The sequence below is a fragment of the Centruroides sculpturatus genome, unplaced genomic scaffold, assembly GCF_000671375.1.
Source record: "Centruroides sculpturatus isolate CEXI.00-Female unplaced genomic scaffold, Cexi_2.0 scaffold1121, whole genome shotgun sequence".
In the NCBI taxonomy this organism is placed as follows: Eukaryota; Metazoa; Arthropoda; class Arachnida; order Scorpiones; family Buthidae; genus Centruroides; species Centruroides sculpturatus.
Window position 1 is genome coordinate 185,876 of NW_019385293.1, and position 12,701 is coordinate 198,576.

Genomic DNA, 12,701 nt, shown 5'->3' on the forward strand with positions numbered 1-12,701 from the left:
GTTGCATCAGGTTGATGGGCATTGGAGAGTGGGGGTGCACAGCTGCTGAAATGGACCATCCTGATATCCAAATCCAGCACAGCAAGATGAACTTGCTGTGCTGGATTTGGAGGTCAGCTATCATAAGGAGGATTGTGAGCTATATGGCCTTAGTTCATATAGAAGACTCTCTGAATGCTATTAGTTATCTTACCATTCTATCAGATCAGATATTACACTTTAAGGCTACTGTCTTTGAAAATGGTAATGGCATTTTTCAACAGGATAATGCTTGTTGTGACATGGCTCACGTGATCTGAGAATGGTTTGTAAAAACAATATCGACTTTCAAATGTTATTCTGCTCCTCAAACTTTCTTGATTTGTTGCTTGTTGAATATATGGGACCATTTGGACTGGTGGTTAAGACAACTTGAACTAAGAACAACAACATAACATCTGGGAATTATGAGATGGTAGACTACAGTCTGATGTCCACATCTAAAGATATTATAGATATTAGGTAGGTGGTCATAATTGAAGACCTTTGGAAAAATCAATTTATCAGATTGTAACTTAAAATTTTTTTGTTATTATTAGTTACAGTTAGTTCTATGCATTTTAAGACTGGTCTTTTAGTTAATGAACAATAAATCTTCAGAAACCAAAACATATTCTTTTAAGAAATGATCCAAACAATATTTCTTCTATTTAGTAAGTGCAAAGTATGGCAAGGGCACCAGAGGACACTTTACCATACTTTGCATATTTTATTGTGGAGGCAGTAGCCTAAAAAGGAAGATCGTCTCCGTACTGTTCATAAATTTTAATGGACTGCTGATGGTGTGAATGATGACAAAGGGTTTTACTCTGTGAAAAACGTATATTTATTAAATGTAAATTACCATCAGCCATGTTTTATTTATACAGTCGACCCCCCTATAATTACGATTCCTATAAAACTACAAAAAAATTGCTACCGGTATCCGTAAAAAATAGTAAAAGTTCCCTATAAACATCTCAAACGTCATCGGGCAGCCGAACTACTTTCCCGCCGTCCGTAGCGCCACGCTACGGAGAGATTTCTATCGTCTGGACAGTATTATATAAATTATATATAAATTAGGTACTGTACATATAATTATATATTAATTATATATAAATTAGGTACTGTATATATAATTATATATTAACTTATTGTAACTTTGTTATAATTAAATATATAATTTCCGCCGTCTAGCGTGGCGCCACGCTACGGAGATTTTTACGCTAACTATCGTCTGTCAGTATGTAAATTAGGTACCGTAAGTCTAATACAGTACTGTAATTTTATACATTTCTTGTGAAAGAAACATTTCTTATTCAACGGCGATTAAAATTATTTATATTAATGATGTCTCCGAAGTTCTACGAAGTTTTCACAGAAAAATAAGTTGTTAGAAATCGGCCGCTCTTTGCTGAGCTGTTCCGCGACGAAAACAATGTTGAGCAATGGCAATGTCGAATGGTGACACTCGGTAAGTAATCCTACAATTTTTTGTTTATAGCGTAGTTTATACGGATTATTCCCAAAAAATATATACGTATTTTGGAAATGTTGAGTCGGATTAGTCTAGAATCGATTAATTTTATGGAAGAAAATCTTTCAAACAGCCGTAGTCCGTAAACTTGACACGTGTCGGGTTGTGATTGGAAGGATTCGTAAGAAATCGGATTCCTAAAGAATGGAACGTATCTCTATCTTATAGGGGGGTCGACTGTACTATTTTTTACTGAAACATTTCTTCTACTTCTTAAAAGGTCCCTCAATCCTAAATAAATTTTTTTAGTACCAGTAAATTAAAAAGTGCAGAAATTTTTAAAAAATTTAATATAAAATAAACGATATTTACACTTCATGCTTTTTATACAAATGTTTCCTCATATATTGGGCTAAAGGTAATGGAATGCAAATGTTTTTTTCAAAGCAATAATCTTCATTTCTCTTAGTCACTTTTAAGCTTCCTTTGAGAAGAACCTAGAAGTAAAAATCAAGAATTATACAGGAATTTTAACAAAATTAAGATATTTTTAAAAAATTTTACCTGTTGCTGTATATTGAAAATAATCATGCTGCAACATAATTTGTGTGTGTCATCTATTTTGTCATTTTTCTGATCTAGTTCAGTCTCCCTCTATAAAACATAAATTTACTGCTAAGGAGTATTTCTAGAGATTGTAATTAGATAGTTTATTAAATTAACCTAAAGGCTATTTTAAAAATAATGATTAAATAAGTTTAGTGCTAAGTGGTTAATATACAGGGCGTCCTATAAGTAGGGATGTCCTGATACCACAAAAGTATCAATATTGGTCGGCATTGGGTATTGAAACTGGAAATCTTACTAGCTGTTGCTGTTCAGTTTGTGGCATTGTCTTCCAGTTTTTAATGTTGAAAGGTACTTTTTTTTTTTTGTTTTTAACTCTGTTCCTCTGTGGACACTAAGAGGGCCACTTTTAGCAAGCCTATTATGGGTTTGGCCAAGCCCACAATGGGTGGCAGATGGTGAGGGTCAGGGCCCAACATATTTGGACAGACCACCACCTGAAAAATTGCTGGGGATTTTTCGACCTGAACAAATTCAATACTAGGTCCCACAGAGCAGTAGGCTGCCACTTTGACTGCTTGACTATCTAGCCATCACTGAGAAGGTACTAATAACTATCATTACAATGATAGCTGCAATTACCTGGAGTAATTACTTACTCAGCCATCTGGTTCAGAAATCAGTGCATCAGTCAGTACTTCAGTTTACATTCATACAATGTCTTTATGTACACAAAAGAAGTCCCAGATTTAGTCTTGCTAATAGGCTCTATGGATACTACTATATGTGGGATAGGGGTGGATAAGAAATCATTGGTGAAGAGGTAAAACAGTGCCTTTATGTTGTTTAAATTTTACAAATATCAGTGCAAATATGTATATATAAACTGTAGCTCATTTTAAACATTGCCAATGGTTCAAGTTGATAAACATTACGCAGTACTTTTGTTTGTTAAACTAAATATTTATTTATAAATAGTAATCAGAACAAGCATATATAGATTTTGGAAATGAAATCTGACGTAATAAATTTATTGATAAGGCCAAGCGGTTCTGTTCTCTGAACACTGGTAGTTCAGTCACAGGTTTGCACCTCACCAGGATGGGCATGTGGAATTTTCTGGGTTTACTTCACGTCTTTAACACCTAAATAAGTTACCCTTAAAAGCCCTCCCATAAGACATCCCCTAGGCAGATCACCCAAGTGTTGCATTGCCATAACTAACAAAATCATTTACAGTAGAACCTCGATTATCCGACCCCCGATCAACCGACCATCCTAGTCGGCAAATTTCAAATGTCCGCTAGTGATGTGGCGCTCAATATTTGGCTATGTCTTGGCTACTTTAATATTATTTTTACGTGTTTTAGCTGGCAACACTCATTCGAACATGAAAGGGAGCCAGTATTTAAACGAAGCTTAATTTTCTAATTTTTAACGATACAATAGCGACGATTATTATTTTAAAAAATTTTTGTTAGGCTTAACATCGATAAAAATTCAACGCAAAGTAGGTTAATAGCGATATACTAATTACATGGGATATAATAATATACTACACTAATAATGGATTTTTTCATACTTTTCGGTTATCCGACCAACCCTAGTCCCCAATTAGGGCGGATAATCGAGGTTCTACTGTATTAATTTTTGGTCATTATTATTATTTATATAAATTTAATTTAACCAAAAATAGTGTAAAATTCCATTTTGGTTTCCGATTTGGCTGCAAAATCCAGTTTTGTCAGACTTTACCTGTTTGAGTATTGGATCTTGTATCATTACATTTTCCACAATGTAAAGTAACAATATCAGTATCGGTATCAGACCAAAAGTATCAAAGGAAAGTATTGATATGGTATTGGTAGTATTGGGACATCCTACCTATAAGTATTATTCATTGAACTTTGTTTACTCTTTTTTACAAGTAAAGCATGGTGCTGAAAGAGGAGAAACAAAACTTATTTTGATGGTAGGGAATCACAGTCTGTGAGACGTTGCCAAAGAATTTAATGGGCTGAATCAAGAATGCCATATGTGATTAGTGGATTAAATTCTTTGGCAATTTCATGCTGAGCATGGTTGCTGTCATCAAAATAAGTTGTTGAATTTGTTTCTCCTCACTCAGCACCACACTTCACCTGTAAAAGAATAAACATAACTCCTATGGTTCCAGACTTAGATGACAGATCTACATTATCCATTGACACTTTAAGATTAGATTATTGAAACTTTACAATTATCAGTCAATTTTGTTACAATTAAAATTAGCTTAATTATTAGATTTATTTAAAATTTCATCATACACACATACATCAGGAAATTCTAAAACACCTTCATAGTCGTCAATTGCCTCATTGCTAAGTACCTGCATGTAAAAACATGCTTGTAACACATTGGAGAAATTTTGATAATTAACAAACTTCAGAATGAGATTAAATTTGCCACATTTAAAGATCAAATCTTCTGGTGCACCTAAATAACAATGTTTTTAATTATTTGAATTGTGTCATTACTACCATCATAGTTTTATTACCAGTAAGGATTTCCCAACGCTTTGATTCCATTTCAAATAATTTATCTCCCTGTCCATTTATCTTGTCTGTGAGCTTCAACGGCCGAGTTAAATTTCCAGATATGTTCGGATATTGTTTACTATTAACAGTTGAATCCTTTTCTATATCTATCAAAAAAAAAAAAAAAAAACACATATCATTTACATGGTATATTAAATATAAATATATCTACAAATTCAAAATACAAAACTAAATAATTGAAAAATTAACCAATTTTTCTGAAGATCACTTCATAAGTCTGCTTAAATATTTAATATATTGTGACCAGAGGGTTGGCACCAGACTGGTGATGCCTATGTCAGGACTGACGCTACTATTTTTTAAGGTTGATACAGAAACCTTTGGCTGCTATTCCGATTGTGCACAAGCAGTCACATACGTAAACAATACGAGTCCAGGGATGGAGACCGACTGGGAGACAATGCAGCCAAAAGAAGTGCACACTATAAAGGAAAAATACCTATTTATTTATATAAATTATTTACACGTATACATGGGATAACAGAGAATTCTGCTTAGCTCCAAGGAGCAGCTTAAATCAAACAAGGCTAAATAGCATAACATGATTGAGTCTTTAAGTTAGCAAGTTCTTAGCAGAGAGAGAGAGCATATAATATTATGCACAATGTGAAATATCTTGATTGGTAAGCTGATTGACACTGTAGATTGTCTTGCTGAAGGGGTGAAGAGGTTTTGCTGGATTGGATAACACTCCTGAATAGGATAGAGTTGTTGATCGTATGTACAGTATGAATAGACAATTAAGGTCTGGTGACGACGGTGGATGAAGGGATTGGTGATGGAGCACGACGGGAACACACCTGCACAAAGAGATGGATAGGTGAACTCTTCTTGTTGGTTGCGATGTTCATCTTTTTATTTTGGGGATTCCCCCTTGATTTTGATGCCCTTTTTTGGTAATGTTTAGGATTTAGACCAATAGATGAATTTAGGACAATAGTTCCTGATGACACATACATTCAGAAGATGTGTCACCTTTAGAAAGGAAGTAGATCTGGGGAAAAATGTGATCACATTCTTCCAATTTTGTTTTATATAATATGTGAAATTTAAGCACTAGTCTAAATAAATTGAAATTTTTAATTAATAACAACAAAATATATCATCTGGCCTCACAATATTAACCATTAAAATTTTAGTGTTACTTTATAATTCACTAAGCTTATTTTAATAGCCAGGCAGGCAAAAAAAATAAAATACTAGACAGATGTAATCATTTTATTATGCTCTGAAGTAGCATAATAAAAGAAATACTGTCTGTCCTGTGATAGGATTAAATTTTCTGGATGATTTCCTCATTTATATTTAAGTATGCAACTAGATATTGTATTTTATGTTCATTCAAGCAAAAATTGTTTAATGGATGCATTGTTTAGTTGGACTGCAATTTGAAAAAATGTAGACCTGTAAATTCTCACTGTCATCTGTCTGTCTTTTCCTAATCTTGAGAACAGAGTTAGGTAGATGAAAGACAAGACCAAATATGGAAACCTTAGGGGCAGGAGGCTCCAATTAACTATATACAAATTTTGGTTCAAACTGTACTGGAAGTCATGTTATTTCAATTCAAAATTTTCCTCTGAAAGAAGTTAGATAGATGCCCTGCATGACTCTATTGTTAAAGGAAGAAGTATGATGTACAGGGGAAAGCCACTACTAATTTGAGTGGCAAGTACATTTTAAATTAAATAAATTAAAAATATGATTAAAAATTGCAGTCTGGTATTGTGACAATGTCACAATAAATAATGCAACCTCCAGCAAATTAACCAGCAGTTAATTTCTTCCAATGTTCCAAAATTATACTATTGTATTGAATAAATTTTCAATATAAAAATTATCCACCTTTATACAACTGATGATTACTAATATAAGTAGGTGTCATTGACTTACTTTGAAATTTAATTTATAATTAAAATGTGAGGGTCGTACTGACTAAAATAAAATTAAATAAAGAAGCTCAAAATTAAATTAAATATATTTATTAAAATTAAACAAAGAACAACCCCATTTTTCCTTTTTTGAAAAAAGATGTACATATTTCCTTCCCATGGAGCCATTTCCTATCTCTCAGGAACCTAAAAAATGAATCATGAGGAACTTATCCTAAAAATCGGCGATTGTCGAAAACCGGTAATGTGACGAAAGGTATAAAAAAGGGTGATGACGAGAAAAAGGGGTCCATTGCTGCCATCCGTGATTGAGAAACTTCATCACTGCTGATCCTCTAACCTGGCATTGCAGACAGTCTTCAATGTGCGTGATCACAGAGGATCCATGCTGATCGCCGTCCGACATTACTGTCCCTCAATGTCGTCCTTCATAGGAATCCAAAGAAACAGAAGTCCGACTCCGTCCCGTACCTGTACATCAGTAATCAAACTCCTAGAAGTATGACTGAAATTAATGTAAACTCTCTCTTAGTGCACTTCCACTTCTGTGTACATGCTCGAGATAAGTTCAATGTAGCTATGTTAGTTATGGTATCGTCTAATAAATTCTTGTTTTGATGTTAATTGGTGTCTTTAATTTGAATATTGCCAACATCTTACCGACGACCCCTCTCACCTCCTCTTGACCTGACAAAAGAATCCAGACTTTCCGGGATAGCAAAACATAAACAAGCCATCCACTGATCAGTGGGCAGTTCTCAACAAACTGTTGCCTATCGAAAAGAGGTATGACTTCATCCAACCTCAGGCTACCCACAAAAATATTTCTTGATTATTTAAATTTTACTGTAAGACAATGACCTACCATTAGTGCAAAATAATATATTAAAATTATAGCATTGAAAATAAGCCTTTATATACAGGGTCTTCCAGAAAAGAAAATTACAATATTTTAAAATGGTTGCAATGTACATTAAAACATTCCCAAAGTTTCACATTTGCCTGTTAGTTTCCAATTTCTCATTGTTTGCACCTCATGTCACACAGCACACATCCAACCAATACTCAAACTTACTACTGCTTACTACAGCATATCTATTGTCATCCCCCCACAGCAACTCAATTCTGCAGCTCCTGCAGATTACTCATGTTGGGAAATGATGTTTAATTTCAACCTTGTGAACTACAGAACACGAAACACCTGTTGTGGAGTTGCTGTTTTGGTTTACGGCACTTCCTAGAGGTAGTAGACAACAAGACATTTGAGTGCAGATGGGAGATAAAAATGCTCCGACAGTTATGCTATCAATTCGTAATACATTGCTTACTTCTCAGATAGTAATTAACATAGTTACTGTAATTTAAAATGGTAGCACTCTTTTCGGAAGACCCTGTATAAATGAAAGAAATGACTTCTTGGATATCAATAATTTGAACTATGATTTGTATTTATAATTATCATATTTGCTTTCTTCACTATTAATGGCATATTTATCAATTAAAATTTTACAAATCATCTATTCTGTGACTAACAAAAATTATATATTTGATATTTTAAAAATTTTAATGCACAGTAAAACATGAAATTTGTTTGAGAATTTAAATATTACAAAGTGTAGAATAATTTTGTTATATATAAATTGCAAGTTATCATGAGAAAATTTGCAAGTTGTTACAGGGATTAAAATTTTATATATTTATACAGGTATCCCCATACAACACTGTTTTACTCTAACATGGTTGGAAAATTGGGGAAATCCCCAGAACAACATGATTTTCGGTTTCACTCTAACACTGTTTTGGAAAATCCCCATACAAAATTTCACAATTTTTAAGTGTAAATTTCATTATATGATATGCTTACTTGAATAAAATAAAATGCATGTTGTCTCAAATTTTCCCATTGAAAATTTTGTTATGTGCCTTTCATCAGGCTTACTTTAATGAAAACTAAGATAAGGAAGAAAAAAATTGTATTATCAACCAGGTGTCGTCATTGCTTTCAGACTTTTAGACTGTCACTAAGTTTTGCTTTTATAGATTAATCTTCATATTTAGTAAAATTTATTCAAACCTTTTTAGGTAATTTTTATTAAACTTTTTTTAACCATAGGTATTACTTACCTACAGATGATTACTTCATTCATAAAAATGATGGCTAAGATACAGCAGTATCTTGGTATTTGAATACAAATTCTGGGAAAAAATTGCTTGGCACTTGACCAAACAAATGCGATCCTCTAGAACAAATTTTCGATTAATAACACTTTTTTTTGTCATCCATAAAAAAAAATGTTGTTGTTGCTGATATTTCTGATCAAGATTGACAAAAAAGCTCAGATGATTTCGATACTTTAGTTAAATGTACAGTACAGTACTTTTAATTGTGATTGTAAATGAATTATTGCTTGCTTTAATAAACATACTATTCTTTTTTATTAATAAGAGAAATATGCTTTTGTTAACTTTTGGAACCTAACCCCATGTTTTGTTTTAGTCCTTTGTTTCATATAGCACAGATTTGTGTGAGGATGTAGGCTATTTTTTGAGTTTTAAACTGAAAACAAAATTTTTATTATTTATCATTATTTCTCTTCTTCCTCCAGTTTTGTTTTTTTTGGGGTCGAAGTTAGACCTTTTGACCCATCAATATTCTGTGCCACTTCGAAAGGTGACTTTCTAGGCTTTCAAAAACATTTAGGACGACAGATAAAGTTTTCCCCTCACACCCGGGGATTATTCATTTCCACCTTCATTATGATTTACAAATAACCAACCAATTAACAATAACCTTAACTTGTTACATGATAGAGGGTAACAAAAAGGTTACCGATAAGGGTAGACCGAACCGATCAAACCCCCCTCTATTCCGTTTGATGTGAACAATGAGAAAACACAACCCACACATTTCCTATGTTGTACGATGTTATGAACGAAAATGCTGGCCATATAAGGTCACCTTAGTCTTGCACTTTAGTAATGATTGTTACTAAGGTGCAAGACTAACTCTGACCTTAGTCACTTTCAGCAATTAATTCCGTTAGTTTGACAATTGTTATCAAATTTATGAGATGGAAGAAGTGACAATACTGGATAGAAGAAGTAATAAATCTATAGAAAAGTTTCGAGTTTTGACAAGTAACATACACACATCCTGGACACAAGTCAACCTTAGATGAGGTTGCATCAGATTTTGTATTAGTCAGCCCCTCCGGAACAGGTATAAAAAGGGCTTGGACGCAGTCCTCCAGGCAGACATCAAGGGACACCAGACCCATACTGCCATTCTGTCCATCGTCACACTTGCCTTTCCACCATAATCACTGTCTGTCTCTCGATTTACCTGACCTGATTGAAAGGAGAGGACTGCTGATCCAGGTGCATTCCCACAACAACCCATACTAGGAAAGCGGAACCCGTGAGGTAATACACAACCAAATTTTGACCCTCTCTCTTTCTCGTCACTCTCGCTCGCTCTGTTATAAACTGAGCTTAGGCTAGTTGAACTTAGACAATATTATGCCTTATAGAGGCCAAACTTTAGATGACTTAGCGACGACAGAAGATCTTGTCATGATATAGAAATAATTTTAGAGTATTCCCTTTCTGTAGCATTTTGATTTGTACTAGTTTGTATAGATTTAGATAATTAAATATGTTATTCTTATTGCCCAAATGGGACTGTGGAATATTTTAAAAATTTATCCTGACATTAAAAAATGGGAAATTTTAGTTGTTATAATAATTTTTCAACTAATAGTAAGATATATATTCATCAAAAATTACACATAAAACAAGATACAAATACTGTCTATTCTAATTGCAGGATATATTTTGATTTTAGAGAATTATGAACAAAAAAGTTTCAGCAAAAATGTATGAAATAAAACAGTAATTTCATGTGAATTAACTTAAATTACAAATTTGTCAGTTTTTCCTTTGTCTAAGCTTACCAAGTATGTCTTTAAAAACTGCAAAAAAAATCCTTGCACATTGCAGATATATTCATCTACCATTGTGATTTTTTCCAAAATCATCCATTGCATATTACATGTGCCTCACCTACATATATGCCTTTCCAGTCATTTTGTGCATCAATCCACATCTAAGTTGACATTATTAAACATTATTATTTGAACTTCTTCTTAAAACCGATACATTATTCTCAATCTGAAAAAACAAAATGTAAGCCTGACACTGCCTGTGGGAGTCCATGTATGGCAGGGCTCCTATTACATTTTAATAATAATTAAAGTTTTTAGATGTGGATATTATATGAATTAAAAGACCTAACTAATAAAGCTAAATGATAATGAAGCATTTAGAGCAAATATTTTTAAAGAAATAAGGCAAATATACTTTAATTAGAATGAATTCAGAATATCTGACTATAGAAAGGATAATGATAAACTAAACGATAAATGAAATTCTTACAATAAATTAAGAGGCTAATTATTCATAAGGATTTTTTAGTGTTCAATATTATAAGTTAAAAATTTAGAGTATTCTTTTATAATTTTTCATTTTATTCATACATGTTTTACTACATATCTGTGAAAGCTATTAACTATTGATATATCAACTAAAAGTTGTCATTTGCTTGTATAAAAAGGCATTGTTAATTTGGAAAGGGCAAAATATTTTATCTTTTTGAAAATATGGAAATAAGTGTTTTAAATGAAGCTGGTGAGTCAATAAGATCTATTGCTAAAAAATTGAAGATTGGTTTGCGTGATTTATGGATGCCGAAGAAGCTGTGAGAATCTGGATTTCAACAAAAAACATTTAACACTATTTCATCATCTATATTTTGATTAAATTTATATATTGTACTTTACCACCTGAGAACTTCAGTTTATATGTTCTTAGCGGCGAAAACCAATGCTTTCCCTGTGATCCATTGACCTCCTGGCCGTGCATTACCATTTTATCATCAGAAGTGATGACCCAAGGGGGGCAGTCATTGTCAATCCCTCCAGGAGAAAAGGTCACCACCTGTTCTTCTGATGGTTACAGTCATCACCCGGTCCTATAATGGAAGTTGCCACCAATTCTTCGACCAATACCATTAACTTTGTGCCTCCAAAACATATGTTCAACTCTGACCTGACCTGATATATGTTCAACTCTGACCTGAAACATTATCAAGAACTCTTCTAACATGCAACCTCCTCATTTATTCCGTCTTCATAAGGGACAACTGAATCCTCTCCTGCATCAGGTCTACAAACAGATCCTTCAAACTACAGGTATTTATTGCCACAAGAATATCATGTGAACTCTGTCTCTCTCGTGACCACTTACATATATAGACATTAAATTTAAGGGATCTTACTAAATTGTAAATTGTATCATGTTTTTCTTTTTTTTTGAAATTAAACCGTTATTAATTGTTAACTTGGCCTCTGAATGATTCACTTCTGGTGCACCATCTTTCAGATCTCCCCATTCTGAACCCGTGCACACGATCTCACAACAACAACCCTGACAGCAAACATAAACATCCCTACTTGCTGTGCGGTGTCTTTTATCCTTACGTAGTCATTGCCAAAGCAATGTCGACCCTTCAGTCAAGTGGTGCTGAAGCATAACTTTGTGACAATGCAGTCTATCAAAGACTAAAAAGCAATTAAATATATAACATTTATATATGCTTTTATGATTTTCTTATATTATCTTTTATATACTGGAATTTAAAAGCATCTAGACAGCTATTTTATACATGTTATAAATTTCATATTTAAAATTTGTGATAGTTATCTATGACTGTTACAGACTTTCCAAGTACAGTGGTATCTCAGGATATGAATGCCCCAGCATATGAAATTTTCAGGATACGACATGAAATTCGAACATATTTTTGCTTCATGATATGAACAAAAACTCACCATATGACATTACATTAGTTCACAGCACCATTTTTTATTCACTTCTGTTCGTTGGTCTCAGTCCACGTGTTTGCTTTGTCATGGAAGGATCTCGCTCGATAAAGGAAATCTTAAAGTATTATCAGAAAGTGACTGATTTTATTGAAAAGAAACATCCCAAAAAGGTTCACACTGGCCATATTGCTGCTCAGAGTAATGACATTTGCCTAAGTCATTTTAGAAACATTTTAAAAAGTAGGCAAAGCCAAACCTCTTTGGA

General features: G+C 33.3%; 1 protein-coding gene across 5 annotated transcripts in view; it reads right to left on the reverse strand.

Annotated features, from left to right (window-relative positions):
• Nucleotides 1-1,647: 1,647 nt before the first annotated feature.
• LOC111637267 (mucosa-associated lymphoid tissue lymphoma translocation protein 1-like) overlaps nt 1,648-12,701 on the reverse strand; it is a 56,159-nt gene continuing 45,105 nt past the window's right edge. For 2 of the 5 annotated variants that reach the window (XM_023382724.1, XM_023382722.1), the window contains 5 exons: nt 4,602-4,748; nt 4,380-4,540; nt 2,063-2,152; nt 1,871-1,995; nt 1,648-1,789 (listed from right to left, as the gene is read on the reverse strand). In XM_023382724.1, coding sequence (XP_023238492.1) covers nt 1,765-1,789; nt 1,871-1,995; nt 2,063-2,152; nt 4,380-4,540; nt 4,602-4,748 — 548 coding nt within the window. In that variant the 3' untranslated portion in view covers nt 1,648-1,764. Of the gene's footprint in view, nt 1,790-1,870; nt 1,996-2,062; nt 2,153-4,379; nt 4,541-4,601; nt 4,749-12,701 lie in introns of those variants that run through there. The other 3 variants (XM_023382723.1, XM_023382721.1, XR_002758668.1) reach the window with 2 other exon arrangements.